At 48.0% G+C, this 23,268-nt stretch overlaps 1 protein-coding gene across 1 annotated transcript in view; it reads left to right on the forward strand.

Moving 5' to 3' along the window:
• The window catches only part of LOC123758527 (uncharacterized), a 489,534-nt gene that overhangs the window by 394,518 nt on the left and 71,748 nt on the right, over nucleotides 1–23,268 (forward strand). The window contains exons 5-8 of the mRNA XM_069322956.1: nucleotides 1,054–1,205; nucleotides 2,300–2,444; nucleotides 8,347–8,477; nucleotides 14,661–14,733. Coding sequence (XP_069179057.1) covers nucleotides 1,054–1,205; nucleotides 2,300–2,444; nucleotides 8,347–8,477; nucleotides 14,661–14,733 — 501 coding nt within the window. The remainder of the gene's footprint in view (nucleotides 1–1,053; nucleotides 1,206–2,299; nucleotides 2,445–8,346; nucleotides 8,478–14,660; nucleotides 14,734–23,268) is intronic.

The raw sequence follows: 23,268 nt of genomic DNA on the forward strand, positions 1-23,268 counted from the left end.
TCTCTCTCTCTCTCTCTCTCTCTCTCTCTCTCTCTCTCTCGCGCTCTCTCTCTCTCTCGCGCTCTCTCTCTCTCTCGCTCTCTCTCTCTCTCTCTCTCTCTCTCTCTCTCTCTCTCTCTCTCTCTCTCTCTCTCTCTCTCTCTCTCTCTCTCTCTCTCTCTCTCTCTCTCCTTGTATATCTTTCTATCCATATCTACGTAGCTTTGTTTATTAATGGAGATATATTATGAGAGTATAATTCTTATAGATCGCTTGCCTTATTTTTCCTATCTATTCAGAATAGACATTTTCCTTCAAGTACTACTCGCTTTCTCCAGGAAGTTTGTTCTCGTGGCTTGTCAATGTCCACACTCTCCTCACAGTTCCCCAACACATCATTCTTGTTGTCAGACGACTTCAATCTTATTATATAGTGACTGATACAAATTATTTCTACCTTTTTAATATTGTCCTAAGAAGTAAGTAACTTTTTAAATCGGACTCTTATTTCACAAATCAAGGACGTAAGAACGCTTTTTTTGCGGGGAAGGGGCTGGGGGGGGGGGGGATAAATCTTTTCTAAGACACAAGGGTTCAGCAGACGGCGGAGATAAGATATTAAGTTATTCTAAGTGGGACAAAGACGCTTTTGAAAATTTAACAAGATGCAGGTGTTTTTTTTTTCGTTCTTGTTATTTCCGATAATTATTTTCTTTTTAAGATGCTGATGTTTAATCCAAAGTTCTAGAGTGTGCTGGAGTAGCACACAGTTCACCAAGTGATAAAGTGGCTAGTTGACGTCTTATGGTTATTCTCTTAGTGATGCAAACCTTAAAATTCCTTCTTCCCAGTCTGGCCCACTATCCTGCCTTGAGCCAATTGAAAGAACCGCGTCCCTGGCTTGGGCCGCGTCCCAATAAGTGGCTTGGGACACTTCCTTGGCCTAAGTTACTTAACGCCTTGACCCCTCACAATGCTAGCCATACAAAACCCTGAAATATTCGCCGCTTTACGAACCACCAAGAAACTATTCTAACTGAAAATAACTCTCTCCCCGGGTGTGTGGGCCGGCAGTTCCTCCCCTGTGGGTGAGAATCCTGGGGGACAGAGCGCCCCTCAGTGCCGGACGGCCGTACGACCTCCAGTGCCAAATTGTAGGTGCCAAGCCTCCAGCTGCCGTCACCTGGCGCCTCCAAAACAGCGTACTTGGCGGCCATAGAGACGAGGTAGGTCAGCTTCTCTTGGGGGTTTGCGTCACGCAAGCTTACCGTGATGCAACGTAATCATTAGATCACGCCTATTATCTGGCACGTCAAGTAAAAAGTGAGTCTGATTAATGGTTTACTCATGTGATTAAGACTTGACAGTCACCAGGTGAGTTGGCAGTGAAAACCCCAGTATTGACAACACTGTTGATAAACACCAAGGTGAGAGTAGACTTAGTAAAGCTTCGTAGTATCTTCTTCGTAGTAAAGCATCTAAAGTAGACTTAGCTTCGTTTATAGAGGCTTAACCATGATTGAATCTCATGGTTAATACTTTTTTCTCCCCTTTATATAGGTACTAGTCGTGTGTATCTGTTAGATCTGATAACAACCTTACAGGTGAAACTTAATTTAATTGAATCTTTTTTTTTAATCATCTAGCATCTTGGCATTTATCTGCAAGCTGGCTTGTGCCTGCTGTATTACTGAGCAGAAAATGGTGTTCAATAGTTTATCAAGTTCCTTCCTCATAGGCCTAGCAGGTCGCACAACCAGTTCCCTGTACCACGAGCCAGGAGGAGTCTTATCAGCAACGCACTCGAGCAGAGGTGAATAGAGAACAATGTAGTAACTATTTTAACTCAAAAATAAAAGATTTTCAGTAATATGCGAGAGTTTGTCGGAAGAATTTGAACCAACGTGGTCGATAAGTCATAACATGTTGAACTGATAGATGGTGGCTCGTTCGAGGCTCGTATGACCAGTAGCAGGGTATAAAGCTGTCTGAACACAAGTGTCAGCCGCTGACAGGACTGTCGCTAGGTGATAACTGTCACCATGAGCATCGCAGGTGACGGGAACCAATAAAAGCCTGGCTACCCGTCACTTTGTAAATCTATTGACAACACGACACCATCAGCCTACTGACAGACGTAATAACTAACAGCACCTTCTGAACCGAGTCATATGACAGCGAAGGACTGTCAGCTGCACGAGCAGCACAAGCTCACTAGACGAGAGCTTGAATGAGCACACAGCTTAGCGACTTGAAGGTGAAGATTGGGCGGACGGGTGGGTTGCCTGAAGATTAGGACTGACTGTAGGTCTCGTCTCAGGTCTCCCAGGAAGGCAACGTGACGTACAGCGAGTTAAGATGGACACCCAGTGTGAAGGATGCTGGCAAGGTGATCTCCTGTCAGGCAGACTCTCCCGTGCTGGAGGCTGGCCCCATGGTCGACGACTGGCGTCTCCAGATATATTGTGAGTCATCTGTTTGCTCTCTCTCTCTGTCTCCCTCACTCTCTGTCTCTCTGTCTCTCTGTCTCTCTGTCTCTCTGTCTCTCTGTCTCTCTGTCTCTCTGTCTCTCTCTCTCTCTGTCTCTCTCTCTCTCTGTCTCTCTCTGTCTCTCTCTGTCTCTCTCTGTCTCTCTCTGTCTCTCTCTGTCTCTCTCTGTCTCTCTCTGTCTCTCTCTGTCTCTCTCTCTCTCTCTCTCTCTCTCTCTCTCTCTCTCTCTCTCTCTCTCTCTCTCTCTCTCTCTCTCTCTCTCTCTCTGTCTGTCTCTCTGTCTCTCTGTCTCTCTGTCTCTCTGTGTCTCTGTGTCTCTGTGTCTCTGTGTCTCTGTGTGTCTCTCTCTCTCTCTCTCTCTCTCTCTCTCTCTCTCTCTCTCTCTCTCTCTCTCTCTCTCTCTCTCTCTCTCTCTCTCTCTCTCTCTCTCTCTCTCTGTCTCTCTCTCTCTCGCTCTCTCTGTCTCTCTCTCTCTCTCTCTCTGTCTCTCGCTCTCTCTGTCTCTCGCTCTCTCTGTCTCTCTCTCTCTCTGTCTCTCTCTCTCTCTGTCTCTCTCTCTCTCTCTCTGTCTCTCTCTCTCTCGCTCTCTCTGTCTCTGTCTCTCTCTCTCTCTCTCTCTCTCTCTCTCTCTCTCTCTCTCTCTCTCTCTCTCTCTCTCTCTCTCTCTCTCTCTCTCTCTCTCTCTCTCTCTCTCTCTCTCTCTCTCCCTAATCTTGTAATTATATTTTAATTGCTGATAATAGATTAATCCCTCGCATATTTCATATCAGAGACCAACAAACGATGTGATATACACAAACTGTAAGAGAATGTGTGTGTGTCCAAAGCTGGAAGCCAAACGCTTGGGTCTAATCTCGCCGAAATTAACAGAGCCAGTGGTCTGGGGTATGGGATGAACATAGGCTAGTTGGGGTCGCCAGAATTCAAAAGTGAACGGCGCACTAGAGTCACATTCAGACCACCACGACGACTTCTGGCGCTGTCAGTCAGCATACCGACGAAAATATTTCGATAACAAAAATAATGATCAAAATTATATAAAAATGCGGCATTATTAATTATCTCAGCAAAATTAACATAAATTATCTGTTATTTAAACTAAGGTCATAATCTCATAAACGCGTAAATTAGGAGAGGGGGAGACGGAGGTTTAAGCGGGTGGTTTAGTGGACCCAATTGACCAATCGGCTCGTCTGGTTAGTCCCCGGCCTTGTTAGACACGGGGACGAAGAGTGGGCATTGTAGAACTGGGGTTCTCCGCCCCCCTCCCTTTATTGGGTCCCCTGGGATGAACCCGCGTATCCCGTTGTGTTTACCCCTGGGGTGTCATGCCCCCTGAGGTTGCTTGCCTCAGGGGCAACACCGAGGCAAGCAACCTCAGGGGCGCTCACTGGCGTTATGCTCCGTCACTTTCTCTGTTTGCTGTGGGTGGTACGCCTGGCTTTTGGACTTTATATTTGCATATACTCCTGTCAAGAATTCTATTGCGATCACAATGTTACCAAAAAGAAAGACCTTGGACGAGAATTAAGGTGACAAAATTGAAAACAGTATATACTTTTTAGAATTACCACGAGCTCCCTTGAAACTCTCAGGCCCGCCCTGGGTAGTGTGGGTCTGGCGCGTGCAGTGCAATAGAGCGTTAACCTTTGTCGTCGACCAGTGACAAAGAGCACCACACAACAGCAGCTGTGCCATGCTCTGCCCCCCCCCCATGTCTATCCTCCTCAGCACGACAGAGCTGCTTCTCTGTCGTGCTCTTTGTCACTGGTCGACGACAGGTGAGGTAGAGGCCGTGACTGGTCGACGACAGGTGAGGTAGAGGCCGTGACTGGTCGACGACAGGTGTGATAGTGGCCGTGGCTGGTCGACGACAGGTGTGGTAGTGGCCGTAACTGGTCGACGACAGGTGTGGTAGTGGCCGTGACTGGTCGACGACAGGTGTAGTAGAGGCCGTGACTGGTCGACGACAGGTGAGGTAGTGGCCGTGACTGGTCGACGACAGGTGAGGTAGAGGCCGTGACTGGTCGACGACAGGTGAGGTAGAGGCCGTGGCTGGTCGACGACAGGTGAGGTAGAGGCCGTGACTGGTCGACGACAGGTGTGGTAGTGGCTGTGGCTGGTCGACGACAGGTGTGGTAGAGACCGTGGCTGGTCGACGACAGGTGTGGTAGTGGCCGTGACTGGTCGACGACAGGTGTGGTAGTGGCCGTGACTGGTCGACGACAGGTGTGGTAGTGGCCGTAACTGGTCGACGACAGGTGTGGTAGTGGCCGTGACTGGTCGACGACAGGTGTGGTAGAGGCCGTGACTGGTCGACGACAGGTGTGGTAGTGGCCGTGGCTGGTCGACGACAGGTGAGGTAGTGGCCGTGACTGGTCGACGACAGGTGAGGTAGAGGCCGTGACTGGTCGACGACAGGTGTGGTAGTGGCCGTGGCTGGTCGACGACAGGTGTGGTAGAGGCCGTGGCTGGTCAACGGCAGGTGTGGTAGGGGAAGTGGCTGGAGACGACAGGTGTGGTAGTGCCTGGTCGACAACAGGTGTGGGAGGGGCCGTGACTCCTCAACGACAGGTGTGGTAGTGCCTGGTCGAAAAAAGGTGTGGGAGGGGCCGTGACTCCTCAACGACCGGTGTGGTAGGGGCCGCGGCTGGTCGACGACATGAGTAGTAGGGGCCGGGGCTGGTCGACGACAGGTGTGGTAGGGGCCGTGGCTGGTCGACGACAGGTGTGGTAGTGGCCGTATCTGGTCGACGACAGGTGTGGTAGTGGCCGTTGCTGGTCGACGACAGGTGTGTTAGTGGCTGTGGTTGGTCGACGAAAAGGTGTGATAAGGACCGTGGCTGGTCGACGAAAGGTGTTGTAGAGGCCGTGGCTGATCGACGACAGGTGTGTTAGTGGCTATGGCTGGTCGACGACAGGTGTGGTAGAGGCCGTGGCTGGTCGACGACAGGTGTGTTAGTGGCTGTGGCTGGTCGATGAAAGGTGTGGTAGAGGCCGTGGCTGGTCGACGATAAGTGTTAAAGTGGCTGGTCGACGACAGGTGTGTTAGGGGCCGTGGCTGGTCAACGACAGGTGTGGTAGGGCAAGTGGCTGGCCGACGACAGGTGTGGTAGTGGCTGGTCGACGACAGGTGTGTTAGAGGGCGTGGCTGGTCAACGACAGGTGTGGTAGGGGAAGTGGCTGGCCGACGACAGGTGTGGTAGTGCCTGGTCGACGACAGGTGTGGTAGGGGCCGTGACTGTTCAACGACAGGTGTGGAAGAGGCCGCGGCTGGTCGACGACAGGTGTGGTAGGGGCCGTGACTGATCAACGACAGGTAAGGTAGAGGCCGTGGCTAGTCGATGACAGGTGTGGTAGTGGCCGCGGCTGGTCGACGACAGGTGTGGTAGTGGCAGCGGCTGGTCGACGACAGGTGTGGTAGAGGCCGCGGCTGGTCGACGACAGGTGTGGTAGAGGCCGTGGCTGGTCGACGACAGGTGTGGTAGTGGCCGCGGCTGGTCGACGACAGTTGTGGTAGTGGCGGCGGCTGGTCGACGATAGGTGTGGTAGTGGCCGTATCTGGTCGACGACAGGTGTGGTAGTGGCCGCGGCTGGTCGACGACAGGTGTGGTAGTGGTTGCGGCTGGTCGACGACAGGTGTGGTAGTGGCCGTGGCTTGGTCGACGACAAGTGTGGTAGAGGGCGCGGCTGGTCGACGACTGGTGGGGTAGAGGCCGTGATGGTCGACGACAGGTGTGGTAGAGGCCGTGGCTGGTTGACGACAGGTTTGGTAGTGGCCGTGGCTGGTCGATAACAGGTGTGGTAGTGACCGGTCGACGACAGGTGTGGTAGTGGCCGCGGCTGGTCGACGACAGGAGTGGTAGTGGCCGCGGCTGGTCGACGACAGGTGTGGTAGTGGCCGTAGCGGGTCGACGACAGGTGTGGTAGGGTTGCGGCTGGTCGACGACAGGTTTGGTAGTGGCCGTGGCTGGTCGATGACAGGTGTGGTAGTGACCGGTCGACGACAGGTGTGGTAGTGGCCGCGGCTGGTCGACGACAGGTGTGGTAGTGGCCGCGGCTGGTCGACGACAGGTGTGGTAGTGGCCGCGGCTGACCGACGAAAGGTGTGGTAGTGGCCGCGGCTGGTCGACGACAGGTGTGGTAGTGGTTGCGGCTGGTCGACGACAGGTGTGGTAGTGGCCGCGGCTGGTTGACGACAGGTGTGGTAGTGGCCGTGGCGGGTCGACGACAGGTTTGGTAATGGCCGCGACTGGTCGACGACAGGTGTGGTAGTGGCCGCGGCTGGTCGACGATAGGTGTGGTAGTGGCCGCGGCTGGTCGACGACAGGTGTGGTAGTGGCCGCGGCTGGTCGACGACAGGTGTGGTAGTGGCCGCGGCTGGTCGACGACAGGTGTGGTAGTGGCCGCGGCTGGTCGACGACAGGTGTGGTAGTGGCCGCGGCTGGTCGACGACAGGTGTGGTAGTCGCCGCGGCTGGTCGACGACAGGTGTGGTAGTGGCCGCGGCTGGTCGACGACCGGTGTGGTAGTGGCCGTGGCGGGTCGACGACAGGTGTGGTAGTGGTTGCGGCTGGTCGACGACAGGTGTGGTAGTGGCCGCGGCTGGTCGACGACAGGTGTGGTAGTGGCCGCGGCTGTTCGACGAAAGGTGTGGTAGTGGCCGCGGCTGGTCGACGACAGGTGTGGTAGTGGCCGCGGCTGGTCGACGACAGGTGTGGTAGTGGCCGCGGCTGGTCGACGACAGGTGTGGTAGTGGCCGCGACTGGTCGACGACAGGTGTGGTAGTGGCCGCGGCTGGTCGACGACAGGTGTGGTAGTGGCCGCGGCTGGTCGACGATAGGTGTGGTAGTGGCCGCGGCTGGTCGACGACAGGTGTGGTAGTGGCCGCGGCTGGTCGACGAAAGGTGTGGTAGTGGCCGCGGCTGGTCGACGACAGGTGTGGTAGTGGCCGCGGCTGGTCGACGACAGGTGTGGTAGTCGCCGCGGCTGGTCGACGACAGGTGTGGTAGTGGCCGCGGCTGGTCGACGACCGGTGTGGTAGTGGCCGTGGCGGGTCGACGACAGGTGTGGTAGTGGTTGCAGCTGGTCGACGACAGGTGTGGTAGTGGCCGCGGCTGGTCGACGACAGGTGTGGTAGTGGCCGCGGCTGGTCGACGACAGGTGTGGTAGTGGCCGCGGCTGGTCGACGACAGGTGTGGTAGTGGCCGCGACTGGTCGACCGCGGTCGGTTCCTATTCTTTTCATCATTAACCTTTTTTTTTATTCTTGATGTTTGTTAGTTCTTCATCCTCTTATTGACTGTTTGTTTCCTGTCATTGTATTGTTGGTGTGGAGGTTGGGGCCTTGACCTGTGAGTCTGGGGTGTACACAGTGTTCTGGGCAACATGTCGCGTCTCACTTACCCCGTACAAGAACATGTCTCCTTGTTATTAAGAATGCTGCTATCAATTTTTTATATTTTATAATATATATATTTTCTTTAAATTTTGTTTACTTCCATACTTTTTTCTTCGTTATACTTTTTCTTCTAGTACTTACCTTTTTAAGACGCTGGACGTATTGCTTGGTTTTAACCCTTGTGCTGGGATCACCGATGGATTTGGTGGCTTCACCGTGAAATGGTAGTGGCTTGGTCTTGAACCGTCGAGGCAAGCGATGAAGTGGTTTTTGTCTAGATAGGTACTACTAGATTTTACACTCTTGTACACCCTTTTAAAACCTCCCCTTCCAGACGCATGGAAAAACCAATTCGACCCATACAAGTCCTATAGCTTGACCCATTGCTGTACCTTCCTGTCCAGACATACATCTGTCCGAGCCAAAGTCTCTACGACAACTAATTTATAATTCCACCTCACTTGGATGTCTCCGCCAGATGTGCCTATGACCAGACTTCGCCCAGGCCGCTCTCTCAACCTCAGCAATATAGAGGAGGGCGATGACGTCTATTTTGAGTGTTCCATCAGAGCCAACCCTTGGGTCTACAAGATCAGCTGGCTACACGAGGTAAGGCCGCCATTCCCTGTTGATCCTATGTACAAATGATTGGTTATAATCCACAGTTCTATGCGTTTACTCGCCAAGATGATGAGTAATTGAATATCAGGAGGGACCTGTGTCTCTTCTCATCCTGAGAGGGGGGTCTTCCTGGGAGGTTGAAGGGATAAGTAACGTGTACATTTATTGTAAATGTACACGATACAACAAAGTACGTTTATGACGTACGTTGTTGTCTGCGTCAATACGTTTAGAGGAGTTGGCTTAATATTGAATAGCCTTCGGTATTTACGTTGATGCTGTGAGGTAGAAGTGATATAGTTGTTAAGTTAACCCGTCTACTTGAACCAAGCTATATATATATATATATATATATATATATATATATATATATATATATATATATATATATATTTTATTTCTAGTCTGACGCGACACTTGAGCGCGTTTCGTAAAACTTATTACATTTTCAAAGACTTTAGTTTACAAACACACAACTGAAACTGAATAGAGCTTACACATCTTCGATTTTATATCTACATTTGGGTGAGGTGGATGAGGTGAAAACAAACTTTCAACAATGGGTATTGAATGGGTATTAAATTCAAACACAAGACAGAACACGAAACAATGGATATTGAATGGAAGTAATTGTAGAAAGCCTATTGGTCCATATTTCTTGATGCTTCTATATTGGAGCGGAGTCTTGAAGTGGGTAGAATATAGTTGTGCATTAATTGGCTGTTGATTGCTGGTGTTGACTTCTTGATGTGTAGTGCCTCGCAGACGTCAAGCCGCCTGCTATCGCTGTATCTATCGATGATTTCTGTGTTTTTTGCTAAGATTTCTCTGGTGATGGTTTGGTTGTGGGAAGAGATTATATGATCCTTAATGGAGCCCTGTTGCCTATGCATCGTTAAACGCCTGGAAAGAGATGTTATTGTCTTGCCTATATACTGAGTTTTTTGAGGCATACAGTCCCCAAGAGGGCATTTGAAGGCATAGACGACGTTGGTCTCTTTTAAAGCGTTCTGCTTATATATATATATATATATATATATATATATATATATATATATATATATATATATATATATATATATATATATATATATATATAATATATACAGGCAATGAGTCACAGTAACGTGGCTGAAGTATGTTGACCAGACCACACTCTAGAAGTTGAAGGGACGACGACGTTTCGGTCCGTCCTGGACCATTCTCAAGTCGATTGAGAATTGACTTGAGAATGGTAGAGGACGGACCGAAACGTCGTCGTCCCTTCAACTTCTGGAGTGTGGTCTGGTCAACATATAATATATATATATTGTGACGGTAATCTCTTTCAAGAGAGATTGAGCCTGCTCTTCCCTCCAAAGTACGTCCCATTAACAAATAATATAGAAGATATATCCAACAAGTATCACCAAAACGTTTTGCCCAGAGAGCAAAACGTATCCAGCCCACCGGCGCACCTGCTTCGCCTCTGCCACCGTTAACCGGCAAACTGCTTGTCCATCGCCTGCCTGTCGCTGATTGGCTGGTGCCCAGTCGCACCTGCCCCACCACCCGCCACCACGAGTTGATGTCTGGGCTATAACGACCTAGGGAAGGCAGAATATCTTAGTGTTCCACACAGTTGACACGTCTCATTGGTAGACTAAGCCTTGGCTTACGTGTACTAAGGGAGGTGGCAGCTTGAATCCAATATTCCTGCACTATTATTTACTTTGCTATTATTCACTTGTATTAACGTAACTTTTCATTTGCCAGTGATTATTCTTATTATTTTGTTTGTTGATTTATCTGTTACATTTTTATGCTCAATTTTATTCATGTCTTGCTTTTCTAACGTAATTAAAATTTCATTGTTAAATTTACTTGTGTTTTGTGTGTCTTCCCATTACCTTACCACAGACGAAAGTTCAAGCTTTTCTCTTTTTTTTTCTTTATGTGACGTGGCCATGCCCCTAGCTTTTGAAACAGCCGAACACCAACGCGTTACCGTCACATAAAGTGGGGGACCTGCCCTAGGAGCTTCACTCAGGTACTGGTGCCAAGTAGTAATTTATGGTAAGCGTATTTGGCTTTGGTAACGTAGCTTTTTACTATTTTTCATATTCAATTTCATTTTTATATGGTGCTGTGTGTATTGTGTATTCCGAGAGTAGCATATAGTGAAGGTGAGACAACTTTGGATTACGTGGTGACTGTAGGCCTCAGTCATACTCTTAATTGGTCATCTCTCCCTCCGTGTTATTACTCGTGTTTACCATCTTTTGTCCCTTGGATATTTCTCATATTTTCGACAGATCATCATATTGGTACCCTGGTACTGTGGTCTGCCCCAGGGTCAAGTGCACCTAATCTTCTGCAATCTGACGGTAGGAGGATAAAGAGGGCCATAGTTTCCTCTAGCACGAACTTTAGTTGCTGAATTGGGACCTCAGCAGCAGTTCTCGTCACCAGTTGACACCTCGCACCCCTACACGTCGGTCAGAGATGATGATACATACATTGGTAGAGAATTAGCTTTCTTTTTCAGAGCACAAACGTTCGCTAATTCTGTAAGTATCATATTAATTTCAGTGGGAAAACTTGCTTATGTCCTATAGAGACTCGGCAAGGTATGCCTACATCCTTGGACTACCAATTTTACTTTTGAGGCAATTAACTATTTCATTTGTTTTAGAAACTCAGTTTCACTTGTTTAGTAGGATTTTCTTGCCCTTATCCTCTTACATGAGTACCGGGTACAAGATTTCCTGTGACCTTGATTTAATTAATCATTTAACATCTTGTACTTAACTTTAATTGTTAAAGATTCCACAGGATAGGTACCAGTTGCCACGTTGTCCTGTTTCTGACATTCACCTATATCACAACAGTATATTCGTTGTACATTTATTTGCTAATTTCACCATGTTTCGTCTCCAAGCTTTCCGTGCAGATCCAGCAGGTGCAATTGGGACTTTAAGTCATGCCAAGAGGGCTGAATTACATACTCTTGCACATGAGTATCAACTAACAGTTCCCTACCAAGCCAACAAGAGTGAAATACACAACGTGTTACTGGATCATTTCTTAGAGCAAGGTAAGATAGACTCTGAAACTCATGAAACTTACTTTATTGCAGATAAAACTGATTTGGCAACGATGAAACTCAAACTAGAGCTGGCCAAGATTGAACGTGAGCAGCAAAGGGAAGCCCTCGAGCAGCAAAGATAAGCAGCTGCCATACGAAGGGAAGAACAAGAACGAGAAATCGCCCTCAAGGAACGTGAACTCGCCCTCCAGGAACGTAAAACTACCTTGAGGAAAGAAGAACAAGAACGTGAGATTGCAATGCTCCGTGAGCGGGAACGAGTACAGCTTGAAACAAAACGACGCGAGTTGGAGATGCAACACGAACATGACAAGCAACAACCGACTCTGGCTATAGAGTGTCGTCAACGAGAATTCGCGTTGGAAACTTCACACCTCGCTCAACGCCAGCAAGCTACTGCCAATCTTCCCATCAGTTTTAATATATCACATGCAAGTAAGTTAATGCCAACATTTGTAGAAACAGAAGTTGACGCGTTTTTCACCACCTTTGAAACCCTTGCTAATCAACTTAGTTGGCCTGCCGACCAATGGGCCACACTTCTCAGAGTACATCTTACAGGTAGAGCTGCAGTCACACTCAGTACTTTGGCGTCTGAGAATGACTACCAGACTCTGAAACAAGCAGTGTTGGACGCCTACCTTCTCTCCACCGAAAGTTATCGAAGGAAATTCCGTGACCACCTGAAGGCAAGTACCACTACCTTTCTCGAGTTTGCTAACACAAAAAGGAGATATTTTATGAAATGGCTGGAAGCAGCACATGTCTCTACTTTTACAGAACTCGTCAACCTGATGCAAGTTGAAGAATTCTTGAGGCGTGTGCCGCCTCCTGTCTGTCTATATTTAGCAGATAAAGAGGAAACCGACTACCTGAAGTGTGCTAAGTCGGCTGACACTTACAGCCTCATCCACCGGCTGACACCAGAACCATCCTCCAGTAAGAAGTCGTGGTACAGTTACGAGAAAGTGAGTACCGATCAAGCTGGCTCGCAATTGTACTGCAAGTATTGTAGACTCTATGGACATACCATAGATAAGTGTGGTAAGTCTCAATACAAAGGAACCACCGACACGCAAAAACCCAAACCAACTCCTCCTAAGTCCGGTAAGCCTGTGATGAATGTTGGTGTTCATGTTAATGATCTTTCTCTTTTCAGTAAGCACCTGTATACTGGAACTGTCTCTGCCAACGGTTCAAATCCGGAGGGACGTTTCAAATTGAAGATCTTGAGGGACACAGCGGCTCTTCAATCGATCGTCTTGAAGTCGGCTGTGCCCAACATCGCCTACACCGGAGAAACTGTCTTCATCACTGACCTCACTGCTACCACTCCTTATCCTCTCGCCAGAGTCCACCTGGATTGTCCCTTCGTGAACGGAGAAGTCCAAGTCGCCCTCAGGGAAAAGCCTTTTCCCATGCCTGGAGTGCAACTTCTCCTAGGCAACGACTTGGCAGAAGACCTGCAACGGACCAACCTGATCGTCATGGACAAACCCCAGGTGTGTACCTCTGTGCCAGATAACCCTATATTTGAGTATGTTCCAGCAAAGGTTCAAGAGAGTGATGAAGTTTCTCCTCCGGTTCTAGTGACCACCCGTGCACAAGCCGCACGACCACAGCCAGCTGACTCTACTGCTACCGCTGTCCCTCAAGACCCTCAGAAACTACCCCCGAATCTGACCAAGTTGGAGTTCCGTGAGTTACAGAGGGAAGATCTTACTTTGACACCATTATTTTTCCAGGCTGAGACTCAACCCGACAGTATTCCTGGGTTCTTCCTAGAGAACGACTTGCTCTACCGCAGATATAGACCCAGTAAACTGAAGGAGGAGGACGATTGGGCCAACGTCGAACAACTTGTGATTCCTGCCAGCCTGCGGCCCACTATTCTACATCTGGCTCACGGAGCACTCTCCCACTACGGATTCAACAAAACTTACCATGGAATTCGTCAAGACTACTACTGGCCAGGTATGGCAAATAGCGTCAAACAGTACGTAAAACAGTGTCATACATGTCAGATGGCAGGTAAACCGAACATCTCTATTCCCAGAGCGCCACTGATTCCCATACAGGTGCCTGCGGAACCTTTCCACAGACTTATTATAGACTGTGTTGGTCCTTTACCTCGGACCAGTTCAGGTAACGCCTATATCTTAACCATCCTGTGTCCTACCACCAGATTTCCCATAGCAGTTCCAGTGAAGAACATTACTGGCTGCTACGGTTGTGAAGCACTTATTGAAGATCTTCACCCAGTATGGATTTCCCAGGGAGGTTCAGAGCGACTGTGGTACCAACTTCACCAGTGATCTCTTCAAAAGGACACTGGAGGAGTTCAACATCAAACAGGTATTGTCCAGCCCCTATCATCCTGCTTCACAGGGTTCTCTTGAGCGTAGTCATCAGACTATTAAAAAACTCATGAAAAAGTTTTGTAGTGAAACCTCTAAGGATTGGGATAAGCAAATAGATCTGATAATGCATATATATAGAAGTCTTCCCAATCAAGTCCCTAGGAGTATCTCCTTATGAGATGCTCTACAGGCCGTAAGTGCCGTACTCCCCTTAAGGCTTTCAAAGACTCTCTACGGGATGCCACCTTCAGTGAGCATCAGAATGTGCCCCAGTTTCTTCAAAACCTTCAACACATTCTAGAGAGAGTCCACAGTTTTGCCCATGATAATCTATTGAAAGCACAGGAAAGGATGAAGACTCATTACGACCAGACCAGCAAAGTAAGAAAATTTAAGCCGGGAAACTTCGTGCTCGCTTACTTCCCTATCCCAGGTTCTCCTTTACAAAACAGGTTTTCAGGACCCTACCGCATCAAGGAGTGCAGAAACAACCATAACTACGTTCTAAAGACTCCAGATAGGCGGCGGAAGACCCAGCTGTGCCACGTCAACCTCCTGAAGCTATATAATGGTACTCCTCCCACTGTCATGCTAAACTACTCTGCTTTTACAGAACCATACATCCACAGTGAGACCTTCCCTGCTTCTCCTCCCGAAAGCACTGACAAAGAGTCAGCGCTTTCTAATTCAGAAATCCTTAATGATCTTCCAATCTATTTTCAGGACACTCATAGTGCACCTCTTGTCAAGATCTTCAGAGAACATCAAGAGTTGTTCCGAGATGACCCCCAAGAGTGTAATGTTACCCAGCACGACATCCAACTGCTCCCCGACACCCGGCCGATTCGTCAACCCTTCTACCGAATCAGCCCTAGCAAGAAGGAAGTCATGCGATGCTGAGGTGCAGTACCTCTAAGATCATGGACTGGCTACACCTTGTGAGTCCCCCTGGGCCTCACCCTGTATCATGGTGCCAAAACCCCAAGGTAAGGTGAGGCTATGTACTGACTATCGTAAGTTAAATAACGTGACTGTCAAGGATGCTTACCCCTTGCCAAGGATAGATGACATTCTTGACGCCACTTGGTAATGCCCAGTACTTGTCCCAAGTGGACTTGCTTAAGGGGTATTACCAAGTGTGCTTAACGGAGCGAGCTAAAGAAATATCTGCCTTTATCACTCCTTTTGGACTTTTCAGATATGAACGCCTTCCTTTCGGACTATGTAATGCCCCGGCCACCTTTCAGAGAGCTGTCAACCGTGTCATCCAGGGCTTGGATAACACGTACGCCTATTTGGATGATATCGTCGTAGCATCCAACACCTGGAGTGAACATCTGCTCCAGCTGCGACGACTGTTCGCCAAGCTCCTGACAGCCGGCCTCACCATCAACCTGGGCAAGTCCACCTTCGCGACTGGTAAAGTGCGTTATCTGGGTCATGTTATTGGGAGTGGCAGCCTAGCTCCGTTAAACTCGCACACTCAAGCCATCCAACATTATCCACAGCCTACCACCAGGATGCAGCTCCTGCGCTTCCTTGGTCTTGCCTCCTACTACCGTAGGTTTGTGAGAAATTTCAGTACAGCCGCCACACCTTTAATCCTATTAACCAGTCCCAAGCAGCGGTGTAAGTGGACCATGCAGCAAACCGTTGCTTTCGAACAACTCAAATTCCTCCTCTGTTCTAATCCCATTCTCGCCTTGCCAGATATCACCAAACCTTTCGTCCTTCATGTTGACGCCAGCGGTACCGGCGTTGGTGGTGTCCTGATGCAGCAACGAGGCGAGGAGGTTCTACCTGTTAGCTACTACAGCTACATATTGAAACCACACCAGAGGAACTACAGCACTATTGAAAAGGAGCTACTATCCATCGTCCTGAATCTCCAACACTTCGCTCCGTACCTACAAGGTGCCAGGTCTACCACCATCTTCTCAGACCACAACCCTCTCCGCTTCTTACATCAAGCCCAGTTCACTAACCAGCGTCTTCTACGATGGGCTTTATATTTACAAGATTTCAACCTGGAGATCCGCTATATCAAAGGTTCTGACAACATCATAGCCGATGCCCTCTCCAGAGTTTATGAAGTAGAAGCAGCTCCACCTATTACTCCACCACATAACGACGTACTTCTTCCAGAACCCCAGGCTTCAGGGGAGAGTTGTGACGGTAATCTCTTTCAAGAGAGATTGAGCCTGCTCTTCCCTCCAAAGTACGTCCCATTAACAAATAATATAGAAGATATGCAGGCGATGAGTCACAATAACGTGGCTGAAGTATGTTGACCAGACCACACACTAGAAATTGAAGGGACGACGACGTTTCGGTCCGTCCTGGACCATTCTCAAGTCGATTGAGAATCAATATAGAAGATATATCCAACAAGTATCACCAAAACGTTTTGCCCAGAGAGCAAAACGTATCCAGCCCACCGGCGCACCTGCTCGCCTCCGCCACCGTTAACCGGCAAACTGCTTGTCCATCGCCTGCCTGTCGCTGATTGGCTGGTGCCCAGTCGCACCTGCCCCACCACCCGCCACCACGAGTTGATGTCTGGGCTACAGCGACCTAGGGAAGGCAGAATATCTTAGTGCTCCACACAGTTGACACGTCTCATTGGTAGACTAAGCCTTGGCTTACGTGTACTAAGGGAGGTGGCAGCTTGAAGCCAATATTCCTGCACTATTATTTACTTTGCTATTATTCACTTGTATTAACGTAACTTTTCATTTGCCAGTGATTATTCTTATTATTTTGTTTGTTGATTTATCTGTTACATTTTTATGCTAAATTTTATTCATGTCTTGCTTTTCTAACGTAATTAAAATTTCATTGTTAAATTTACTTGTGTTTTGTGTGTCTTCCCATTACCTTACCACAGACGAAAGTTCCAGCTTTTCTCTTTTTTTTTCTTTATGTGACGAGGCCATGCCCCTAGCTTTTGAAACAGCCGAACACCAACGCGTTACCGTCACAATATATATATATATATATATTTATATATATATATATATATATATATATATATATATATATATATATATATATATATATATATATATATATATATGTCGTACCTAGTAGCCAGAACGCACTTCTATGCCTACTATGCAAGGCCCGATTGGCCTAATAAGCCAAATTTTCATGAATTAATGGTTTTTCGACTACCTAACCTACCTAACCTAACCTAACCTAACTTTTTTGGCTACCTAACCTAACCTAACCTATAAAGATAGGTTAGGTAGGGTTGGTTAGGTTCGGTCATATATCTACGTTAATTTTAACTCCAATAAAAAAAAAAAATTGATCTCATACATAATAAAATGGGTAGCTTTATCATTTCATAAGAAAAAAAAGAGAAAATATATTAATTCAGGAAAAATTGGCTTATTAGGCAAATCGGGCCTTGTATTGTAGGCTGAGAAGTGCGTTCTGGCTACTAGGTACGACATATATATATATATATATATATATATATATATATATATATATATATATATATATATATATATATATATATATATATATATATATATATATATAATATGTACTCGACTAGTTGTGTTTGCGGGGGAGTTGAGCTTCGGCTCTTTGGTCCCGCCTCTCAGCCGTAAAAAATGTATACCAGTACGAGTGTTTGCCTGTCCAAGATTGTAGGCCAACCCCTTGGGGTTAGTCTCGCCCAATTTTCCCACCTGGAGCATGTGTGTGAGAGTGTGTGTGTGTGTGTGTGTGTGTGTGTGTGTGTGTGTGTGTACTCACCTAGTTGTTTGTGTGTGTGTGTGTGTGTGTGTGTGTGTACTCACCTAGTTGTGTGTGTGTGTACTCACCTAGTTGTGTGTGTGTGTGTGTGTGTGTACTCACCTAGTTGTGTGTGTGTGTGTGTACTCACCTAGTTGTGTCTGCAGGATCGAGTATTGACTCTTGGATCCCGCCTTTCGAGCATCGGTTGTTTACAGCAATGACTCATGTCCCATTTCCCTATCATACCTGGTTTTAAAATTATGAATAGTATTTGCTTCCACAACCTGTTCCTTAAGTGCATTCCATTTTCCCACTACTCTCACGCTAAAAGAAAACTTCTTAACATCTCTGTGACTCATCTGAGTTTCAAACTTCCATCCATGTCTCCTCGTTCTGTTACTATTCCGTGTGAACATTTCGTCTATGTCCACTCTGTCAATCCCTCTGAGTATTTTATACATTCCTATCATGCCCCCCTCTCCCTTCTTCTTTCTAGTGTCGAAGGGCACAGTTCCCTCAGGCGCTCCTCATACCCCATCCCTCATAGCTCTGGGACGAGTCTCGTTGCAAACCTCTGAACCTTTTCCAGTTTCATTATATGCTTCTTCATATGGGGACTCCATGATGAGGCGGCATACTCTAAGACTGGCCTCACGTAGGCAGTGTAAAGCGCTCTAAATGCCTCCTTACTTAGGTTTCTGAATGATGTTCTAACTTTTGCCAGTGTAGAGTACGCTGCTGTCGTTATCCTATTTATATGTGCCTCAGGAGATAGATTAGGTGTTACGTCCACACCCAGGTATCTTTCGCGCGTCGTCACAGGTAGGCTGTTCCTCTTCATTGTGTACTGTCCCTTTGGTCTCCTATCTCCTAGTCCCATTTCCATAACTTTACATTTGCTCGTGTTGAATTCCAGTAGCCATTTCTCTGACCATCTCTGCAACCTGTTCAGGTCCTCTTGGAGGATCGTGCAATCCTCATCTATCACAACTCTTCTCATCAACTTTGCATCATCCGCAAACATCGACATGTAGGACTCTATGCCTGTAAACATGTCGTTAACATATACAAGAAATAGAATTGATCCCAGCACCGATCCTTGTGGTATTCCACGTGTTACTATTCGCCAGTCCGACTTCTCGCCCCTTACCGTAACTCTTTAGCTCCTTCCTGTTAGGTAGTTCCTTATCCATGCTAGGACCTTTCCCCCCACCCCCGCCTGCCTCTCGAGCTTGAACAGCAGTCTCATGTGCGGTACTGTATCAAAGGCTTTTTGGCAGTCCAGAAATATGCAGTCTGCCCAACCATCTCTGTCCTGTCTTATCCTCGTTATTTTATCATAGAATTCCAGAAGGTTTGTTAGGCACGATTTCCCTGTCCAGAACCCATGTTGATGTTTGTTCACAAACCTAATGTTCTCCAGGTGTGCAACCAGTCGTAGCCTAATTATTCTTTCCAGTATTTTACAGGGGATGCTTGTCAGTGACACAGGTCTATAGTTAAGTGCCTCCTCCCTATCACCTTTCTTGAAGATCGGCACATTTGCCTTCTTTCAGCAACTGGACAATTCTCCTGACATAAGTGATTCATTAAAGATCATTGCCAGAGGCACGCTGAGGGCCTGCGCTGCTTCTTTTAGTATCCACGGTGATACTTTGTCTGGTCCAACTGCTTTAGTTGCATCTAGAGTTGTCAACTGTTTCATTACCTCCTCTGCTGTCACCTCTATATCTGATAGTCTTTCATCTAGGGTAACCCCTTCCAACAATGGGAGCTGCTCAGGCTCGGTAGTGAACACTCCATGGAAACTGGCATTCAGTGCCTCGCAGATTTCCTTGTCACTTTCAGTATATGCCCCCTCTGTCTTCCTTAGTCTTGTCACTTGGTCGTTCACCGACATTTATCTTCTTATATGACTGTATAGTAACTTAGGTTGTTTTTTCGCTTTGATTGCAATATCGTTCTCATAGTCCCTTTCCGATGTTCGTCTTATGTTAATGTAATCGTTCCTAGCTCTGTTGTATCTGATCCTGTTGTCCTCTTTCCTTTGTCTTCTGTACTTCCTCCACTCCCGCCTGCTGGCCATTTTTGCTTCCTGACACTGTCTATTAAACCATGGGTTATTATATTCCTTCTTATTTTTTCCCTTTACTGTTGGTATAAATCTCTCTTCGGCCTCCTGGCATTTCTGTATGACTAGGTCCATCATATCTTGGACTGTTTTTCCTCTAATTTCTTCCTCCCACTGCACTTCACCCAGATAGTCCCTTATCCTCTTATAGTCCCCCTTTCCTGTAGTCAACTCTCTTTTCCTAGATCTCTTGTCCCATGGTCATAAGTTTGAATTCCATCATGTAGTCAAAGACTAGGACACAATGGTCACTGGCCCCTAGAGGTATTTCATGCTCTAAATTCTCGATATCTTCTACGTTCTGGATGAAAATCAGGTCTAATAGGCTCGATGCATCTCCTCCTCTTTCCCTTCTGTCTTCCTTCACATGTGTGTTAGGAAATTCCTGCCTATAACATCTACTAATTTTGCTCCCCACGTTTCGTCCCCTCCATGGGGATTCCTTGATTCCCAATTTATCTCTCCATGATTTAGGTCCCCCATGATCAGTAGCTTCGCTCTCATTCTGTGGGCTAGTGTTGCTGCCTTCTGCAGTTCATCTATACATGCCTTGTTGTTGTCATCACACTCCTGCCTGGGTCTTCTACTGTTTGGTGGGGGATTGTAGATTACCAAGAATCACAATATTCCTCCCATCTACTGTCAGAGTTCCACATATGAAGCTTGTGCACTCATTGGTAACTCGATTTCCCAGGTCTTCAAACTTCCATTTCCGCTTTATTAGGAGTGCCACTTCCCCTCCCTGTCTCTGTGTCCTCTCTTTTAGTATCACCTGGTACCCTTCAGGAAAGATTGCATCTGAGATCATGTCATTAATTTTAGTTTCCACAATTGCAACTATGTCAGGATCTGCTTCACTCGCTCGTTCTTTTATCTCTTCTGCTTTATTAGATACCCCATCATCATTAGTGTACCAAACCTCGAGATTCTTCATGGAAACTCTTGTACCAGAGTTCTCCCTTTCTCTGGGGGTCTGGGGGCATCTCGGGGGGTGTCTTATGGGGTTGACTGGGGGCAGGGGGGGATCTGGGGGATCTTGGGGGTGTCTGGGGGATGACTGGGGGCGAGGAGGTTCCGGGGGATGTCCGGGGGGATCCGGGGGGTTTCTAGGGGGGATCCGGGGGGGGGTCCGGGGGTGTATGGGAGTGAAAGAGGTCAGGAGGGGTGCTTGGGGGGCTAATGGGGGCTGGGCTTCTAGGAAGGTAGGTAGGAGGGTCTGGGGTAAGGCCTGGGTAGGTAGATCTGGAGTAGGAAGGGCATACTGGGTCTGAAGATTAGGGAGGGTCTGATAGGCATAGAGGGGATTGGGAGATAGCGTAAGGTTGGGAGCCAGATAGAGGTTGAGAGGTTGGGAGGGGGAAGGATAGAGGGGGTGGGTGGAACCTCCCACCCCCCTCGCAAGGGTGGGGGGTCACATGGAAGGAGAGGGGATGAGGAGGGATGAGGGCTGGGTAGGTTTTCGGTGTTGAGGGGATGAGGGCTGGGTGGGTTCTTGGGGTTGAGGGGATGAGGGCTGGATGGGTTTTGGGAGTTGAGGTGATGAGGGGGTCCTTGGAATGTGGGGATGAATTTGACTGCAGTGGGGTCAGAGGGGTTAAGGGAGGTGTTGGGGAGATAAGCAGGGGCAGGGAGGGCTGATTTGGGGAGGGAGTGACCTGAGAAGGTGTGAGCTGGTTAGCATGGGGTGGATTAGCATTGGGTTGTGTAGCTACGCTCAAATGGGAAGAGTTGTATTGTTGTTTGCTTGCTCTGTGGGCTATCTGTTCCTCCTTCGTCATGAATTTGTCAATATATACGTTGTAGTAATTTCCGCTGCCTCTGAGTAAGTGTTTGTGATGCAGTATGTAATCCACTGCCTCTTCGTTAGTGAACTGTACTAGGACAGGTCGTTTCCGGTTACAGTTGTATGGCCCAATGCGTCGTTGGACTTGCACCTCATTCCCTGCCATGTGGGCTCTCATGTCTCTCAAGATCCCCTGTAGCTCCAAATCTTCAATCTCCATCCTTTCCTGCCTCGATGGTGCCCTGGCTTCAAGCAATCCATGAATTATGATTGTCCTCTTTCCCAGTTCAGGGTCATACTGGTGGCCCCATCCCTGGCTGACCCCCACCCCTCCCACTCACGTTACTCCACCTACTACTACTCCCCCTTCCCCTGCCAAGCTTCCCTTATTCCTGCCATATTCATTAGTAAGCCTAGATATTTCTCCTTGCCATTCTACCCTGCTCTTCCTGATTTCCTCTTGAATATAATCCATAATCTCTTGTTTGAGTCTTTGAACCTCGTCCTGTATCTTATTAAAGACTTCACTTTTAATCCCCTGGATTAGATCATCTATCCAAACATCCCTCTTCTCTTCAAATTTCCCAATCATCTTCTCCACAAACCTATCTTCTTCCTCAATCATAATACTGTTGAACCTAGACGCCCTTCCTGACCTAGTCATTGCTATAATGCAACCTTACCCACAGGGGTTCCAAGTATCTTACCGTCCTGCTAACACAATAGGTGAGTGAATCTCCAAGCGTCGTCCCACGTGGTGGTGGGAGGGTTGCTGCCGGGGGTGAGGTCACGGTCAGTGGTCGGTGAGGTCTGCCACACACTGCACACTGCCACAGGACTTCCTCAACTATTTTCAATTACGATATTTAACTGTTTTTCTTCACTACCTTATGGCTTTGGTCAAAACCCAAGGTTTTTTCATTCACTTCTACAGACTTTTTCACTTCGAAGTTGCCTGATTACCCCTCCCACTCCACTAGTGAACCAGGAGCTCCAAACCCACGTCCACCCAACACGATGGTCACATGTGTGTGAGTGTGTGTGTGTGTGCGCGAGCGTGCGTGTGTATGTGTGTGTGTGTGTGTGTGTGTGTGTGTGTGTGTGTGTGTGTGTGTGTGTGTGTGTGTGTTCACCTAGTTGACCAAGTTGTGTTTGCGGGGGTTGAGCTTTGCTCTTTCGGCCCGCAGCTCAACCTGTCAATCAACTGTTTACTAACTACTTTTTTTCCACACCACAAAAACACCCCCCCCCCCCCATAGGAAGCAGCCCGTGACAGCTGACTAACTCCCAGGTACCTATTTACTGCTAGGTAACAGGGGCATCCAGGGTGAAAGAAACTTTGCCCATTTGTTTCTGCCTCGTGCTTATGTCGTTTCCCTTATGTCGGAGTCATTCAGAGTGAAGACTAGGTCAAGTCTCGCTGGTTCATCGTTTCCCCTCATCCTAGTGGGTTCCCTGACATGTTGGTTTAGAAAGTTTCTTGTCGCCACCTCTACTAGTTTGTCCCTCTGTTTATCCTCTCCTCCGTGCGTTTCCTGGTTCTCCCAGTCTATCCTTCCGTGATTGAAGTCCCCACATGATGAACAGATGGGATCGATTTCTACAGGCAGCAGAGGCTGCCCTATCAAATATAGTGTTAACTGCCATGTTGTTTCTGTCATACTCTT

Source organism: Procambarus clarkii, chromosome 11 (genome assembly GCF_040958095.1).
Source record: "Procambarus clarkii isolate CNS0578487 chromosome 11, FALCON_Pclarkii_2.0, whole genome shotgun sequence".
NCBI lineage: Eukaryota > Metazoa > Arthropoda > Malacostraca > Decapoda > Cambaridae > Procambarus > Procambarus clarkii.